The sequence below is a fragment of the Geotrypetes seraphini genome, chromosome 9, assembly GCF_902459505.1.
Source record: "Geotrypetes seraphini chromosome 9, aGeoSer1.1, whole genome shotgun sequence".
Taxonomy (NCBI): domain Eukaryota; kingdom Metazoa; phylum Chordata; class Amphibia; order Gymnophiona; family Dermophiidae; genus Geotrypetes; species Geotrypetes seraphini.
Window position 1 is genome coordinate 79,497,559 of NC_047092.1, and position 15,868 is coordinate 79,513,426.

Below are 15,868 nucleotides of genomic sequence, written 5' to 3' on the forward strand. Positions count from 1 at the left end.
AACTCATGCCCATTCTTTACTTCCTCATTACATTTTTGCATCTCCCCCGTCCATCACTGTCTATAGCTCTCTGGCACCCTTCCCACCCCTTTTACCATTAAACTGCTTTACAGTACATTCTGAATATTCTTTTGGGTAACCTCATATATTAATCAACACTGCAAATCACATTGGTAATACATACATTAAAAAAAAAAAACCTACAGCATATTTATTGGTCATTTAGAAATATATTAAAATGGTTTTCTTTTTATTTCTTGCTGCTAAGTATATACCAAGATTGAAAATAATACATACATATTGCTGAAATTCCACTTCCTACCAATTTCAGAACCTTTTACTGTGCTCTAACACCACATAAAACAAAAGTGCATGATTTCATGCCATTAAAATCATTGTAAACACAAGGGGCATTGCTTTGCATTTTTATATAATTTCTTTGATTTCTAAATAACTGTACATGCAATGCAAACTGGAAGCAATAAACAAAGAGATAAAAATCTTAGAATTTCATCTCTATTCCTTCCTTTTTATGTCATATACATTCTCCATGGCTGTGGATGACTCTCCTCCATGACATAAAAATGAGATGAAACTTTGCCAGGAATACAGCTCAAAGAATTTACATGAACATAAAAGAAAATATTTTTCACACTCCAGCTTTCAAAACTATAAAAATGTCATTTTTCAGTTAATTATGCTATTTGAAAAACTCTAAACAATGATTAATAAAAGCAACTGGCCTTATAAAACTTTTGTTTGCATGAAATGAAATAAAATTAATCTTGTACTTAGTTTTACAAGGCTGTTAGTGACAAAATGAACTAAAAGACAAAATAAAAGGCATACTATATCTTCAATGTAAGGACTTTTGTACTATTTATGTTTGTTATTCAGATGAAAATGTCATATACTTAAAATAATTTCTAATAAAAAAACTGAAAATGCTATTTTCTTTTATGTTCAGATAAAACTTATAGCATGCCTGGGAAATTGTTATAAAGCAGCATATAGAAGAATGTGAAAAGTGGCATTGCTAAAAATATTTTTTATCTGTTTTGGGGAAAATGCTGCACAAATAAATTGAAAGTGGTATGTTAGCAGAATAAGAGAGTGCAAGCTGCAAGTCAGAAAGCAGGGAAGTCAATCTTTTCAGCTAGGTACCACTGTGCTGTACAAATAGGCATGGCTTTTGCAAGGTATGACATGAAAGGCAGCTTTACAAGCAAAAATATGAACAATGTAAAGATTAGGTACCAACAGAGCCATGTTTCTCAAATACAGAAGCCTCTCAGCCTTCTCCTGTGGAAAGGGGTTAAAGCTATTAAAAAAAATCTATTCAATAGATGGCAATAAAATAAAATAAAAAACTCAAACAAGTAAAACATACTGGGGTTCATTTATTAATAATTAGCATATATTAACAGTTTAATAAATGACTCCCATGATTTGAAAAGGTTTAGGGCTGCGATACCTCCAGTTCTCTCAAAATTCCAGACTGTCCACAGGTCTCCAAATCTTCTAAAGCTTGGGACCAGAATTTTTCTTCCTGTTCCGCCTCTGTGCTGTCATGATCATCTGTATAACTGTTGTCACAAAATTAATTTTTGTTTGGTTATGTAGAATTCTTAACACTTGTATTTTATGACAACTCATATACTACATAAACATAGAAATGTGGATGGGCATTTTTGAAAGAACGTCCAAATGAGAATAGTGACATCCAAGCCTGAATGTCTCAAATGGATGTTGATCTCATGTATATTTTTGAACAGGAAATACATTATATTATATTACATTAAAAAATATTTATAATCTACATTTGTCAATTAAGTTCAATGTGGTTCACAAAAAAAAAAAGATAACTGGATAACTTCCAGGAATTCCATAATGAAGGATTAGGTTTTTACCTGGATAAGCTACTTTCTGTTAATCCTCTCAGGAGTTCGTACATATGGTAATCAAGATGTTCCCTTGAACTGGACTTGCAGAAGTGAGAATACTTAAAGCTTTGAGCACTTTCCTCATGGAGGTGGAGCTCAGAGTCCCCTTTCAGTTATATCCCAAAGCAATCGCGTTCTAATGGAACAGAATACAAAGAAGGAGGGTAATGGGGAATGACCTCGCATATATTACATAATTCTGTTCTGCTCTGTAACTTAGAAACAAGAATCAGAACAATGAACAGGAATTTGTATAAAACAGCTTTAGAGAACCAAACTGTTGAGTGCAACTAGCACTAGCAATATGGGAGCTAGAGGCTGAAGAATACATTTATATATATATAAGATTTCTTCACATACAATCACCTGACAGACAGGAGAAGAGCTCCAGGCTTGGAGTCTACAAATATCTGAGACAGAAAAAGCAGGCGAAACAGAATGTACCAAGGGCAGGCCATACGGACTCTCGAGAGGATTAACAGAAAGAAGGGCCATACGAACTCCCGAGAGGATTAACAGAAAGAAGATTATCCAGGTAAGAACCTAATCTTTCATTCATTTCCATTCACTCAGTAGTCCATAAGCAATGGTGGACATCTAGGGAGGGATGGAAAAGCCTGCCCATATGACCGACGACCCAAAAGGTGCAGTCCATCTCTCCTGTAGAGCTTGCTCTTGCCCCAGAACGTTGTTCAGTTCCTTACGAAGTGGAACCCTTCTTCCTCACACTATCTCCTCATCCACGCATTTATTGATTGTAGTTCCTCTTGCCTTTTCACATCTGCCCTTGGTACTGGTAAGATCTCTGAGAATGCTATCTTTTGGGTCCTCATCTTCAGCTTCCTTCCCAGAATCTTGAACTGTTCTATCAGCGTGCTTCTTCTGTAGTCTCTCCTGATGACATCGTTCATCCCGATGTGGATCATTACTGTGGTCTCTTCGGTCTCCGCTCCTTCCAGGATCTTTCCAATTTTGTCTACGATGTCCTTGGTTCTCGCTCCTGGGAGGCAGGTCACCAGTCGATCCTCTCTCTCTCCTGCTATGTGGCTGTCCACATGCCTCAGGATCGAATCTCCCACTAGGATCGCTGACTTTCCCTTCTTTAGGTTTCGCTTTGGTCTTAGGTCAGTGTCCTCGGTGTGCTTTGCTGCTTCCTCTCCTGGGCATCGACTAGCCATTTTCTCCCCCTCGTGCGATGTTCCTCTGTGGGTGTCTTCTATGAGGTCATCTGCTTCTTGTTCTTCCTTCCATGTTGGTGTTGGTGTAACTTCATCGTTCATCTTAAGTTCGTTTTCTTCTACTCTTCTCCTGTAGTTTCATGTTTATTAAGTATTTGATTAATCGCATACTCAAATATCTAAGCGATGAACAAATCATTCAATTTACAGATAATACAGGGGTTATAAAAGACAGATGAACACTGAACAAAACATTAAATTAACGACTAACAGAATAAACAGAAAAGGACAACAAAGGGAAAGGCAGAGTAATGAAATACAATAATAATGATAGAAAGAAAGACGATTATGGTAAAAAACAATAGGAGGGAAATAAAAGAAGTAGCCTTATGAAAATAAGCAAAAATAGGCTGGGACTCCTAAATATCATAAGCGTCTTTGAAAAGAAAAGCTCTTAAGTTTACTTTTAAATTTTCTTCTCTGAGATAAATAGGGAGGGAGTTCCAAGTTTGAGGAGCTGTAACAGAGAAGATAAAGTGCCGCCGTGTATTAATAACTTTAAGTGAGGGCGTAACTAATAGATGTTGGTTAATAGATCTCAGTGATCTGATTGGGGTATAAGGGATCAATAACTTGTAGATGAAAGCTGGGGTTTTATATAACAGGGATTTGAAAGTAAGTAGATTTAGTTTATATTGAATTTGATGCACTACTGGAAGCCAGTGTGCTTTCTTAAGAAGAGGAGTGACATGATCAAATTTCCTTGCTTTCATTATGAGTTTAATTGAGGTATTTTGAATGATCTGCAAATATCTAATTTCTTTTTGAGCTATTCCCATAAGTAAAGCATTACAATAATCAATTTTTGAAATAACCAGGGAATGAATTAGTATATTAAGAGACTTTGGGCATAGAAATTTGGATAGTGAACGAATTTGGCAAAGTCTGTAAAAGGAAGATTTAACAATATTACTAATATGATTATGGTAAGTCAGTTTTCATCAAAGACTACCCCTAAGATTTTGATATTACTTATTAGTTGTAAGGCGGTACCTTTAATCGAAATTGGAAAAGAAACTTTAGAACTATCTTTCCAAGGGAAAAACATGATGTTTGATTTATTAACATTGAGGGCTAATCTGTTTGTGTCAAGCCATTGATTTAATCTCCAAGTTTCCTGTTAATTTCTAATGTTTCTGCGGGGTTAGTTGGGTCAAGTGAATGCAAAAGCTGAATATCATAGAAACATAGAAGATGACGGCAGATAAGGGCCATAGCCCATCAGGTCTGCCCACTCTACTGACCCACCCCCAAGTCTACTATCCTAGGGATCCCACTCCTGGTGACAGGTTCCCTTGGCTTAACCTTCTAAGGGATCCCACATGGGCATCTCATTTGTTCTTAAATTCTTGCACGCTGTTTGCCTTGATCACCTGCACCGGTAGTTCGTTCCAAGGATCAACCACTCTCTCGGTGAAGAAATATTTACTGGTGTCGCCATGAAATTTCCCGCCCCTGAGTTTGAGCGGATGCCCTCTTGTGGCTGAGGGTCCTTTGAGAAAGAGAATCTCTTCTTCCATCTCGATACGGCCGGTAATATACTTAAACGTCTCGATCATGTCTCCTCTCTCCCTACGTTCCTCGAGTGAGTACAGCTGCATATTTTTCAGCCTTTCCTCGTACGATAGATCCTTGAGCCCCGAGACCATCCTGGTGGCCATCCGTTGCACCGACTCTACTCTCAGCACATCTTTTCGGTAGTGTGACCTCCAGAATTGCACACAGTATTCCAAATGAGGTCTCATCATGGTTCTGTATAATGTCATTATGACTTCAGGCTTCCAGCTGACGAAACTCCTGCGGATGCAACCTAACAACTGTCTTGCCTTAGATGAAGCCTTCTCCACATGATCAGCAGTTTTCATGTCTGCGCTGATGATCACTCCCAAGTCTCATTCTGTTGAAGTTCTAGCTAAGGTCTCACCATTCCAGGTGTAAGTTCTGCACGGTTTTCTGCTGCCGAGGTGCATGATTTTGCATTTCTTAGCGTTGAAGCTCAGCTGCCAGGTCGAGGACCAAAGCTCTAACAAATGTAGGTCCTGTGTCATACTATCGGGTGAATTGCCGTCTCTCACTATATTGCATAGTTTGGCGTCGTCAGCGAATAACGTTATCTTACCTTGAAGCCCCTGAGTTAGGTCCCCTATTAATATGTTGAAAAGGAGCGGGCCCAAGACTGAGCCCTGCGGTACTCCACTGGTCACCTCCGATGTTTTAGAGAGGGTACCGTTAACTACCACCCTCTGAAGTCTGCCACTCAGCCAGTCATTGACCCATGTAGTTAGTGTTTCTCCCAGCCCCATTGATTTCATCTTGCTCAACATCCTGCGATGCGGGACACTATTGAAAGCTTTGCTGAAGTCTAGGTATATGACGTTCACGGATTCTCCCAAGTCTAGCTGTTTTGTTACCCAGTCAAAGAAGCTGATGAGATTGGATTGGCAGGACCTACCCTTGGTGAATCCATGTTGACTGGGATCCCGTAGATTCTCCTCATCCAAGATTGCGTCTAATTTACGTTTGATTAGTGTTTCCATGAGTTTGCATACTATTGATGTGAGACTCACCGGTCTGTAGTTTGCAGCCTCTGCCCTGCAACCCTTTTTGTGCAGTGGAACGACGTTAGCTGTTTTACAGTCTATGGCATTTAATGTAAGCAAGTGCAAAGTGATGCATGTGGGAAAGAGGAACCTGAATTATAGCTACGTGATGCTGGGTTCTGTGTTAAGAGTCACTGCCAGGATCAGCTGAGCCACGGAGCCCTACACCCCTCTCCCTGACATCCCCGGATCTTTCTGACATCTCCTGGCATCCTGGACCTCCTGGACCTCTCCTGAAATCTCCACCCCCAACACTCCCCCCCCCCAATATTCCTGGGCCCCCTCCTACATCCTCGGACCTCACCCCTCCATACCTTCAGAAGAGAAAATAGCAGGAGGGAAGCCCACTCCCTCCTGTCTACATGGCCGTGTGCTGCAAATGACGGGGCTTCCCCCTCCCAATGCATCTTGGGATGCAGTGGGAGGGACCGAAGTCCCTGATTGGTTCAAAATAGCTAACTACAATATAATCTCCATGACCATTCTTTACCCATGCCCCACCTAGTTATGTCTTCTAACACAAAACACCCTTAACGTACAAATTAGTATGCTTTAATTGTAAAAATAATGCAAAAACAATTACCGCATTTGCACAGTAGCAGTTAATAAGTGCCAACTCATATGTTAAGTGCAAAACTCTATTGCAGAATTTGGTATCATCCGCAAAGAGGCAAATCTTACCTGATAGCCCTACAGCGATATCGTTTATAAAAATGTTAAAAAGAACAGGCCCAAGAACAGAACCTTGAGGCACAGCACTGGTAACATCCCTTTCCGCTGAGTGATCTCCACTGATCACTACCCTGTCGCCTTCCACTCAACCAATTTTTTAGCCAGCCCGTCACTTTGGGACCCATCCCGAGGGCACTCAGTTTATTTATTAGACACCTGTGTGGAACACTGTCAAAGGCTTTGCTAAAATCTAAATACATCACATCTAGCGCACTCCCTCTATCCAATTCTCTGGTTACCCAGTCAAAGAAATTTATCAGATTTGCCTGACACGACCTACCTCTAGTGAATCCATGTTGCCTCCGGTCCTGTAATCCACAGGATTCCAGAAACTTCACCATTCTCTGTTTCAAAAGCATTTCAATAAATTTGCTTACCACAGAAATCAGACTTACCGGCCTGTAATTCCCTGCTTTTTCCTTACTTCCATTTTTGTGGAGAGGGACCACCTCCACCCTTCTCCAGTCCTCGAGTACCACTCTCGACTCTAATCTCATTGAATCTGTCCCTGTCTACCTTCTCTATGCCTTTCATGATCTTGAAAGTTTCTATCATGTCTCCTCCCTGGAAAAGCGGAGACTTAGAGGAGACATGATAGAAACTTTCAAGATCATGAAAGGCATAGAGAAGGTAGACAGGGACAGATTCTTCAGACTACGGGGAACCACAAGTACAAGGGGGCACTCGGAGAAACTGAAAGGGGACAAGTTTAGAACCAATGCCAGGAAGTTCTTCTTCACCCAGAGAGTGGTGGACACATGGAACGCGCTCCCGGAGGTTGTGATAGAGCAGAGCACGCTACGGGGATTCAAAGAGGGATTGGATAGATTCCTGAAGGATAGGGGGATTGAGGGGTATAGATAAAAGTAGAGATAGGTTAGGAAGAGTATAGATAGAAGAAAAAGGGGGATTACAGGTCAAGAAACACCTGACAGGTCATGGACCTGATGGGCTGGTGCGGGCTGCTGGGCGCGATGGACCTCTGGTCTGACCCAGCGGAGGCAACTTCATATGTTCTTAAAAGGTTAGTCAGCGGAGCCACCAGAACTGTCCTAAGTTCCTTTGGCACCCTCAGATGTACATCAGCCGGCTCCATCGCTTTGTCTACCTTTATTTTAGCTAGCTCTTCACGAATACAACCTTCTGAAAATTGATCAGGGTCTATCACTCCTCCATCCCTATTCACGTTTGTTTTCTGCGGTCCCACTCCCGGCGCTTCAACCATGAAGACAGAACAGAAATATTCGTTAAGCAAATCAGCCTTTTCTTTAACAGCTTCTACATATTTCTCCCCTTCAGCTTGGAGTCTCATAATGCCACTTTTGCACTTCTTCTTATCACTAATATATCTAAAAAATGTCTTGACTCCCTGTTTTACCATGTCAGCTATTTTTTCTTCCTGGTGCATTAATTATTGAATGCTTTGGACATTTCATAAGTAATTATATAATCCAAAACAAAAAAACTGTGGAACTGATGTTCTGGATGACAAAATTTATTAAAACAAATTAAAAACAGACAATATAGCTAAATGCTGCTATATGTAAAAAATGCACATGTGATACAAAATATACACATATGTAGATTAAATGTGTAATAATACAGATCCAACAGAACTGTATGTAGATGGTGCGGTGCGGACCTGACATGGTCTATGTTTCAACTATAAAAAGCCTTCCTCAAGGGTCCAATATATGATGACAGACCTTGACTGTAAATTAAATCATCAAGTAAATGAATCCAATTTTGTAAAAAATAGTTCTAAAACAAATCTAAAAATAGTGCAATCATAAGCAGCAAGGACAGTCTCACCAGCATGTCATCCAGAACATCATTTCCACAGTTTTCTTTGTTTTGCATAAGTAATTGTATGCCTGGTTACATATAAATAGACTTGTGTAAACATATATGAGAATGTAATTTTCATGCTACTTACCCACTAGCTGTTGGTCTTTCCCATTCATCATCACTCAGCCTAGTATTATGATATGGCTTATTTCGCCTTCTACTGGCAGGTGATAAAGAGCCTTTCTTTTTAGGGGTTATCCATTCATAGGTAATGAAGCTGTATCCTGAAGTCTGACTGTTTGGACCTAGAAGTTTATCACATTGTTATGATGCATTTCAAAGCTATTGTATTACTTAGAACAGTATTATTTAGTTATATGCTACTAAATTTGTGGAGCTGGTTTTACACATTAAACCTTTTAAATTTATTTTTATACTTTCTGCAATTCTTGTAACAAACTTCTCTCTAAAGTTCCAATAAGAAGTAGTGTTCTACATAAATAGTAGGGAATACATTTCTCCCTCCATATTTGCAGGGGATACGTTCAAAGATGGCCTGCGAATACCAAAAAAAATGCGAATAACTTTTTCCTATCATAGTCACAGGTTTTTGGAATAACCCCTGCAAATACCGTAACATCACAAATAAAACTTATCATTGCTATTTGCAATTGCTTGTAAAAACAAGCTAGGTATTCAAATATGGAGCGAGACTTGACCTGTGTTCAAGACTTTTCAGACTTATTTATTTTTACACATTTCTATAATTGCTTTTTCATGTTAAAAGTACAGAGCATATTGTGTAGATCAGTGAAACAAACACCTAGTTTGCCCCCTCCTTTACAAAGCCACGCTAGCGTTTTTCGTGTCAACCAGGGCAGTAACAGCTCCGACACTCTTAGCATTCCTATGAGTGTCAGAGCTGTTACTGCCCCGGCTGGCACTAAAAACGCTAGCGTGGTTTTGTAAAAGAGGGGGGTTAATGCATATTGAACTGTATTTTCAGATAACAGAATGTGAAAAATGCCCAAGGGTATGAAAACGTTTGCAAGGTAATGTTATAATTAAATATTCAAGTTAATTAAATTAAATTCATGAAAGTCGAAGTATATCTCTTTTCTTTGTCCCTTTTTCACTTCTCATGTCCAGGTTTTTTGGGACCAGTGATAATATCCATGACCCCAGTAAGACTTGGGGTGTGACCCGCAGTTCAGGTGTTTGAGGTCCTTTTCCTTTTTAAAGTCTGGGTTAGACAAATTTTGTTCTGCCCATGTTTGTTGTATTTCAGAAGATTTAAAACAAACCAGAGAAAATATTTCTTAACTCAATATGTAAAAGTTCTGGAATTCATTGCTGGAAAATCTGATGAAAGCAGATAGCTTAGCAGAGTTTTTAAAAGTTTGAATAATTTCCTGAAAGAAAAGTCTATAAGCCATTGTTAAGATGGATCTAGGGAAATCCACTGCTTATTCCTAGGATAAGCAGCATAAAATCTGTTTTACTCCGGTATTTGTCAGATACTTGTGAATTGTGTTGACAACTGCTGGAAAGAATACTGGGCTTGATGGATGTTTGGTCTATCCCAGTATGACAACTTTTATATTCTTATCTGTTTTATATATTTATATATATATATATATATATGATGAACTACTGTAAAATGAGTCAATTCCAGTTGCACAAGGCTAAAGAAATGTCAATACACTTAATCAAATAAGCGGTTGTGTTACATTTACTGTAACCCATTCTGAGCTCTTTGGGGACAACGGGCTAGAAAACTAATTAAATAAATAAATAAATACATTTAATCCATTCAACTTGTGATCAAATATAGACAGTAACAAACTTTCAACCTCATGACTGGTACACAAAACATGCAGGTGCTAATTCAGAAAACCACATTTTTTCATAATATCTTCCTTTTATTCCATCCCTTAGAGTGAAAAGATCTGCATATCTTTTTACATGCTTTAGTACTTAATAGATATACTGTGCTCTACTATTCTGCTCATTACAGTCCTCCCAACATTTCTTTTTCATGCCACTCTGTCGTATACTGATGGGAGGCAGGGAGAGACCATGACCTCTCAAGCACCAGCCTACGGAGGGCACTGGAGGCATTTTTTCATAATATCTTCCTTTTATTCCATCCCTTAGAGTGAAAAGATCTGCATTTCTAAGGGAGCTAGAAAATCAAAAGACAAAAGCATCAGCTCCTTTTGCTAGAGGGCTCCTTTTGCAGCTACAGACAGGCACCTCCGCGGAGAACAGTCAACATCAGCTGCTGGAGACAGAGGTCCTTTGAGGATTTTTAAACGTCATCAAGCCGTGGAACTTGGAGGACTGTCTTGGCCGGAAGGCTCCTTTTGCAGCTACAGACAGGCACCCACATGGACAACAGTCAACATCAGCTGCTGGAGACAGAGGTCCTTTGAGGCCTCTTAAAGGCTATCAAGCCATGGAACTTGGGAGTACTGTCTTGGCAGGAGGGCTCCTTTTGCAGCTACAGACAGGCACCCACATGGACAACAGTCAACATCAGCTGCTGGAGAGAGAGGTCCTTCAAGGCTTCTTAAATGCCATTAAGCCGCGGAACTTGGAGGCCTATCTTGGCCGGAGGGCTCCTTTTGCAACTACAAACAGGCACCCCCACAGGCATCAGTCAACATCAGCTGCTGGAGACAGAGGTCCTTTGAGGCCTCTTAAAGGCTATCAAGCCATGGAACTTGGGAGTACTGTCTTGATAGGAGGGCTCCTTTTGCAGCTACAGACAGGCACCCACATGGACCACAGTCAACATCAGCTGCTAGAGAGAGGGGTCCTTCAAAGCTTCTTAAATGCCATCAAGCTGCAGAACTAGGAGGACTATCTTGGCCGGAAGGCTCCTTTTGCAGCTACAGACAGGCACCCACCTAGACAACAGCCGACATCAGCTACTTGAGAGAGAGGTCCTTTCAGGCCTCTTAAATGCCATCAAGCCATGGAACGTAGCCCGCAGACACATGGCCGTGGGCACATGTCCAAAGGGGCATGCCCACAGTGACAAGATATGCCTCTTTGGAGCCCCTTCAGAGCCCTGAGGAATCAGAAGCAGAGAATTATATTTTTTTACTGACATTCATCACCTTACGTTAAACCTCATTTGCCATGTCACGGTCCATTTCTCGAGCGTGTTTATGTCACATTGCAGATCTTCGCAATCCTCACGCATCTTCACTACTCTGAATAACTTTGTATCGTCTGCAAATTTAATCACCTCACTCGTCGTACCAATTTCCAGGTCATTTAGAAATATATTGAAGAGCATGGGTCCAAGCACCAAACCCTCCGGCACTCCACTCGTAACACTTTTCCAGTCCGAGTATTGTCCATTTACCCCACTCTCTGTTTCCTATCCGCCAGCCAATTTTTAATCCACATGAGTATTTCACCTTCAATTCCATGGTTCTCAATTTTTCAAAGTAGTCGTTCATGCGGAACCTTGTCGAACGCCTTCTGAAAATCCAGAGTACAATGTTGACTGGGTCACCCATGTCTATCTGCCTGTTTACTCTCTCACAGCAAATTTATTCCCTTGCAGCTTGTTTACTCCCTCGCAGCATATTCATCAAGCAAGATCTTCCTTTGCTGAAGCCGTGCTGGCTGGTCCTCATCAGATTGTGTCCATCAAGGTGATCAATGATGCAGTCTTTTATCAGTGCCTCTACCATCTTTCCCGGTACCGAGGTCAGACTCACCAGTCTATAGTTTCCCAGATCTCCCCTCAAACCTTTCTTGAAGATTGGTGTAACATTCACCACTTTCCAGAATCCTTCCCGATTTGATCGACAGATTGGCTATTCGTTGAAGCAATTCAGTTATAGCCCCTTTCAGATCCTTAATTACCCTCATAGAAATATAGAAAAATAAAACATAGAAAAATGACGGCAGATAAGGGCCATAGCCCATCAAGTCTGCCCACTTCACAGACCCACCCCCCTCGGATGTATGCCATCCGGTCCTGGGGATTTATTGTTTTTAAACCTATCAATCTGCCGGCATACCTCTTCTAGACTGACCTTCAACCTTGTCAGTTTCTCGTCTTCATTTTCTGTGTATAGCCTGTCGGCTTCCGGTATGTTGTGTATATCCTCTTCGGTAAATACAGACGCAAAAAATGTGTTCAGTTTGTTGGCGATTGCTTTGTCCTCCTTTAGTACTCCCTTTAGTCCATGGTCATCCAATGGCCCCACCTCTTCCTTCTCGGGTCGTTTCCCCTTAATATATCAAAAGAACGGCTTGAAGTTTTTGCCTCCTTGGCTATTTTTTCCTTGTAGTCTCTTTTGGCCCTTCTTACCGCCTTATGGCACCTGCATTGATGTTGTTTGTGATTTTTCCAATTTTCGTCTGTTTTTGACCTTTTTCATTCCTTAAACAAAGTCTTCTTGTCTCTGATCGCTTCCTTCACCGCTACAGTGAGCCACGCCGGTTCCTTGTTCTTTTTCCTCTTGGATCCCTTGTTGATAAGCGGTATATATAGATTTTACGCCTTGGTGACTGTGTCCTTAAAATGGGACCATGCTTGCTCTAGCGTTTTTACAGTACTTATCCTCTTCTTAATCTTCTTCCCCACCATGAGTCTCATCCCTTCGTAATTCCCTTTTCAGAAGTTCAGTGCCGTGGCCATCGTTCTGGATCGATGTTTTGCCCCTGTGTCCAGGTTGAAGTGGATCATATTGTGATCACTGCTTCCAAGCGTCCCTTCTTCTTCTATACCTTGTGCCAGTCCTCATAGTCCATTTAGAATTAAGTCCAGGATTGCATTTCCTCTCGTATTTTCCTTGACAAGTTGTTCCGGAAACAAACGCCTACAGCATCCAGGAACTTGGTCTCCCTACTGCAGCCGGAGGTGCCTAGATTCCAGTCTATCCCCGGATAATTGAAGTCACTCATGATAACTGTGTTGCGTCCCTTGCAGTTGCGTCCATCATTTCTCCATCAATTTCTTCAGAGTGCCCTGGGGGTCAGTAGTAGATGTCGATCTTCATTTCCATTCCATTTGTTCCCGGAATTTTGACCCCATGTTTCTGGCGTGTTCTCTCAGTAGACTCAATTCTGTCTTTGACATATAGGGCAATACCCCCACCTTTTTGACCTACTTTGTCTCAGTGGTATAGCTTGTATCCCGGTAGCACAGTGTCCCAGACATTTTCCTTGTTCCACCATGTTTCCGTGATGCCGATGATGTCAAGATGATCTTTTTGTGCCATAGCTTCCAATTCCCCCATCTTATTCCTTAGGCTCCTTGCGTTTGTGTACATACACTTGAGTTTGCAGCCTGTTACTTTCTTTCATTTCCTTCCTTCTTTTGTCCCTTTCAATCCGTCAGGATTTATGTCTTGCCTATGATCCGGAGAGTCTTCCCCGCTATCTTCCTGCACGGTATCCTCTGGGTATACCGGTTCCCAAACCATCAACTCTCGGTCGACTGTCGGCTTTCCCCTTCTTCCTAGTTTAAAAACTTCTCAATTTCTCTCTTGATGTTGCTTGCAAGTAGCCTCGTTCCGTCTCCGTTGAGGTGGAGTCCATCCTTCCTGAATAGCTTGCTCTTCCCCAGAATGTCATCCGGTTGCGGACGAAGTGGAATCCTTCTTCCTCACACCAGCACCTCATCTATGCGTTGACTGCATGTAGCTCCGTCTGCCTCGTCTCATTGGCCCTGGGTACTGGTAGGATCTCTGAGAACGCTATCCTTGGTGTTCTGGTCTTCAGCTTCTCTCCTAGCATCCAGAACTGGTCCTTCAGTCCTTCCCTGCTGTAGTTCCTGTTGCTCATGTTGTTTGTCCCCATGTGGATCATCACCGCCGTATCTTCCTCTTCCACGCTGTCGATGATCCTGTCGATGCGGCTCACTATATCTTCTACCTTGGCTCCCGGTAGGCAGGTCACCAGCCGATCCTGTCTTCCTCCCGCTACGTGGCTGTCGACTTGTCTGATGATGGAGTCCCCCATGATGATTGCTGTCCTCTCTATCTTCTCTTGCCTCTCTAGCCGCAGGTCCATGTCCCTGGTGTATGACCATCTCTCCAGCCGTAGGTCCGTGTCCTCTGTGCACTTCCATCTTCCCTCATCCTGGCGTTGGCTTGCACCGGATTCGTCTTCCTTGTGGCTGTCCTCCAGGTGGTCCTTTCTCACTGTAGGTGTATCTTAGTCCTCGCTCATTGTAGGTGTATTTTGGCAGCTCCACTGTTGTTGGTGATTTTCTACGGCCTCCCTGTATGCCTGTTTGATGAACTTCTCTAACTCCCTGACTTCTTCCTCAATGGTTTCCTCTGTCATGAAGTTTTCTGCCTCTCTGTCCTCCTCTTCCACTGCTCGAAGTGCTTCTAGTTCCAGTATTCTGCCCTCCAGGAGTCTGACTTGCTTCTTTAGGCCCTCCAGTTCCTCGCATCGAGTGCATACATAAGACCGCCTCCCAGAGGGAAGGTAGTCATACATATTGCAAACGGTGCAGAAAACTGGGTAGCTCAACATCCTGCTTCTGTTTGCTGCATCCATTGCTGTCCGCTTGCCGGTGTATAATCTGAAGTGGCTTCTCCTTGTGTAGGAATCTGTGTAGCATCTTCTGTGTTACTGTGAAGTCCTTTTCTTGATTTTAAACCTGCTACCCCTGTTGCTTGTGAGTGTCTGCTGTGATTGCCCTCTGCTACTACTGTGTTTGTTTATCTACTGCTTGTCTGTCCTGTTGCCCTTGTGGTACTTGCCTGTGTAGATGTCCTTCCTTAGTGTTTCTTCTTTGCTCGTCCCTTCTTAAGGCCCTTCGCAAAGGCGCTCTTGCTAAGGTGAGCACCTTTAACACTAGCCTTTGACGCATGCCGAATGGCTGAGCTCTGTTGGCCTCTCCCCTTTTAAGGAAGAGCTCCGATGGATGACAACAAGGGGGAGTGGAGCTACCTCTCACCGATGCTCCTTGCTCTCTCCTGCCTTCTTTTGCTCCTTCTTCCCCTCTCCTGTTCTCTTCTCTGCGTTTCTCTCCTTCTGTTTTCCTGCCTCCTGCTTGCCTGCCCAAGGCACTTCAATAATAATAAAAATAATAACAGTTTATATACCGCAGGACCGTGAAGTTCTATGCGGTTTACAATGATTAAAAGGTATTACAGATCGAGTGGAATAAACAAAGTTCAGAGTTAGTGAATAACAGTTCTAAAGATCATTTGTTGAGGACTAAGATTGTGTAGGTCAGGTACCTAAGTACTTCAGGAACAGATTAATGGCCTATGGACTTCTCTTTTAGGAAATTATCCAAACCTTTTTTAAAGCCCGCAAAGCTAACTGATTTCACCACATTCTCCAGCAATGAATTCCAGAGTTTAATTACACGCTATGTGAAGAAATATTTTCATCACATGTCATCTAGTCCTAGTATTTTTGGAAAGAGTGAACAAGTGAGTCACATCAACCCTTTCCACTCCACTCAGTATTTTATAGACCTCTATCATATCACCCCTGAGCCGTTTCTTCTCCAAGCTGAAGAGCCCTAGCCATTTTAGCCTTTCCTCATAGGGAATCTAATCTAATCTAATCTAAA

General features: G+C 41.8%; 1 protein-coding gene across 1 annotated transcript in view; it reads right to left on the reverse strand.

Moving 5' to 3' along the window:
* The window catches only part of GRIP1 (glutamate receptor interacting protein 1), a 399,879-nt gene that overhangs the window by 65,161 nt on the left and 318,850 nt on the right, over window positions 1–15,868 (reverse strand). The window contains 2 exon segments of the mRNA XM_033958481.1: window positions 1,475–1,586; window positions 8,450–8,606. Coding sequence (XP_033814372.1) covers window positions 1,475–1,586; window positions 8,450–8,606 — 269 coding nt within the window.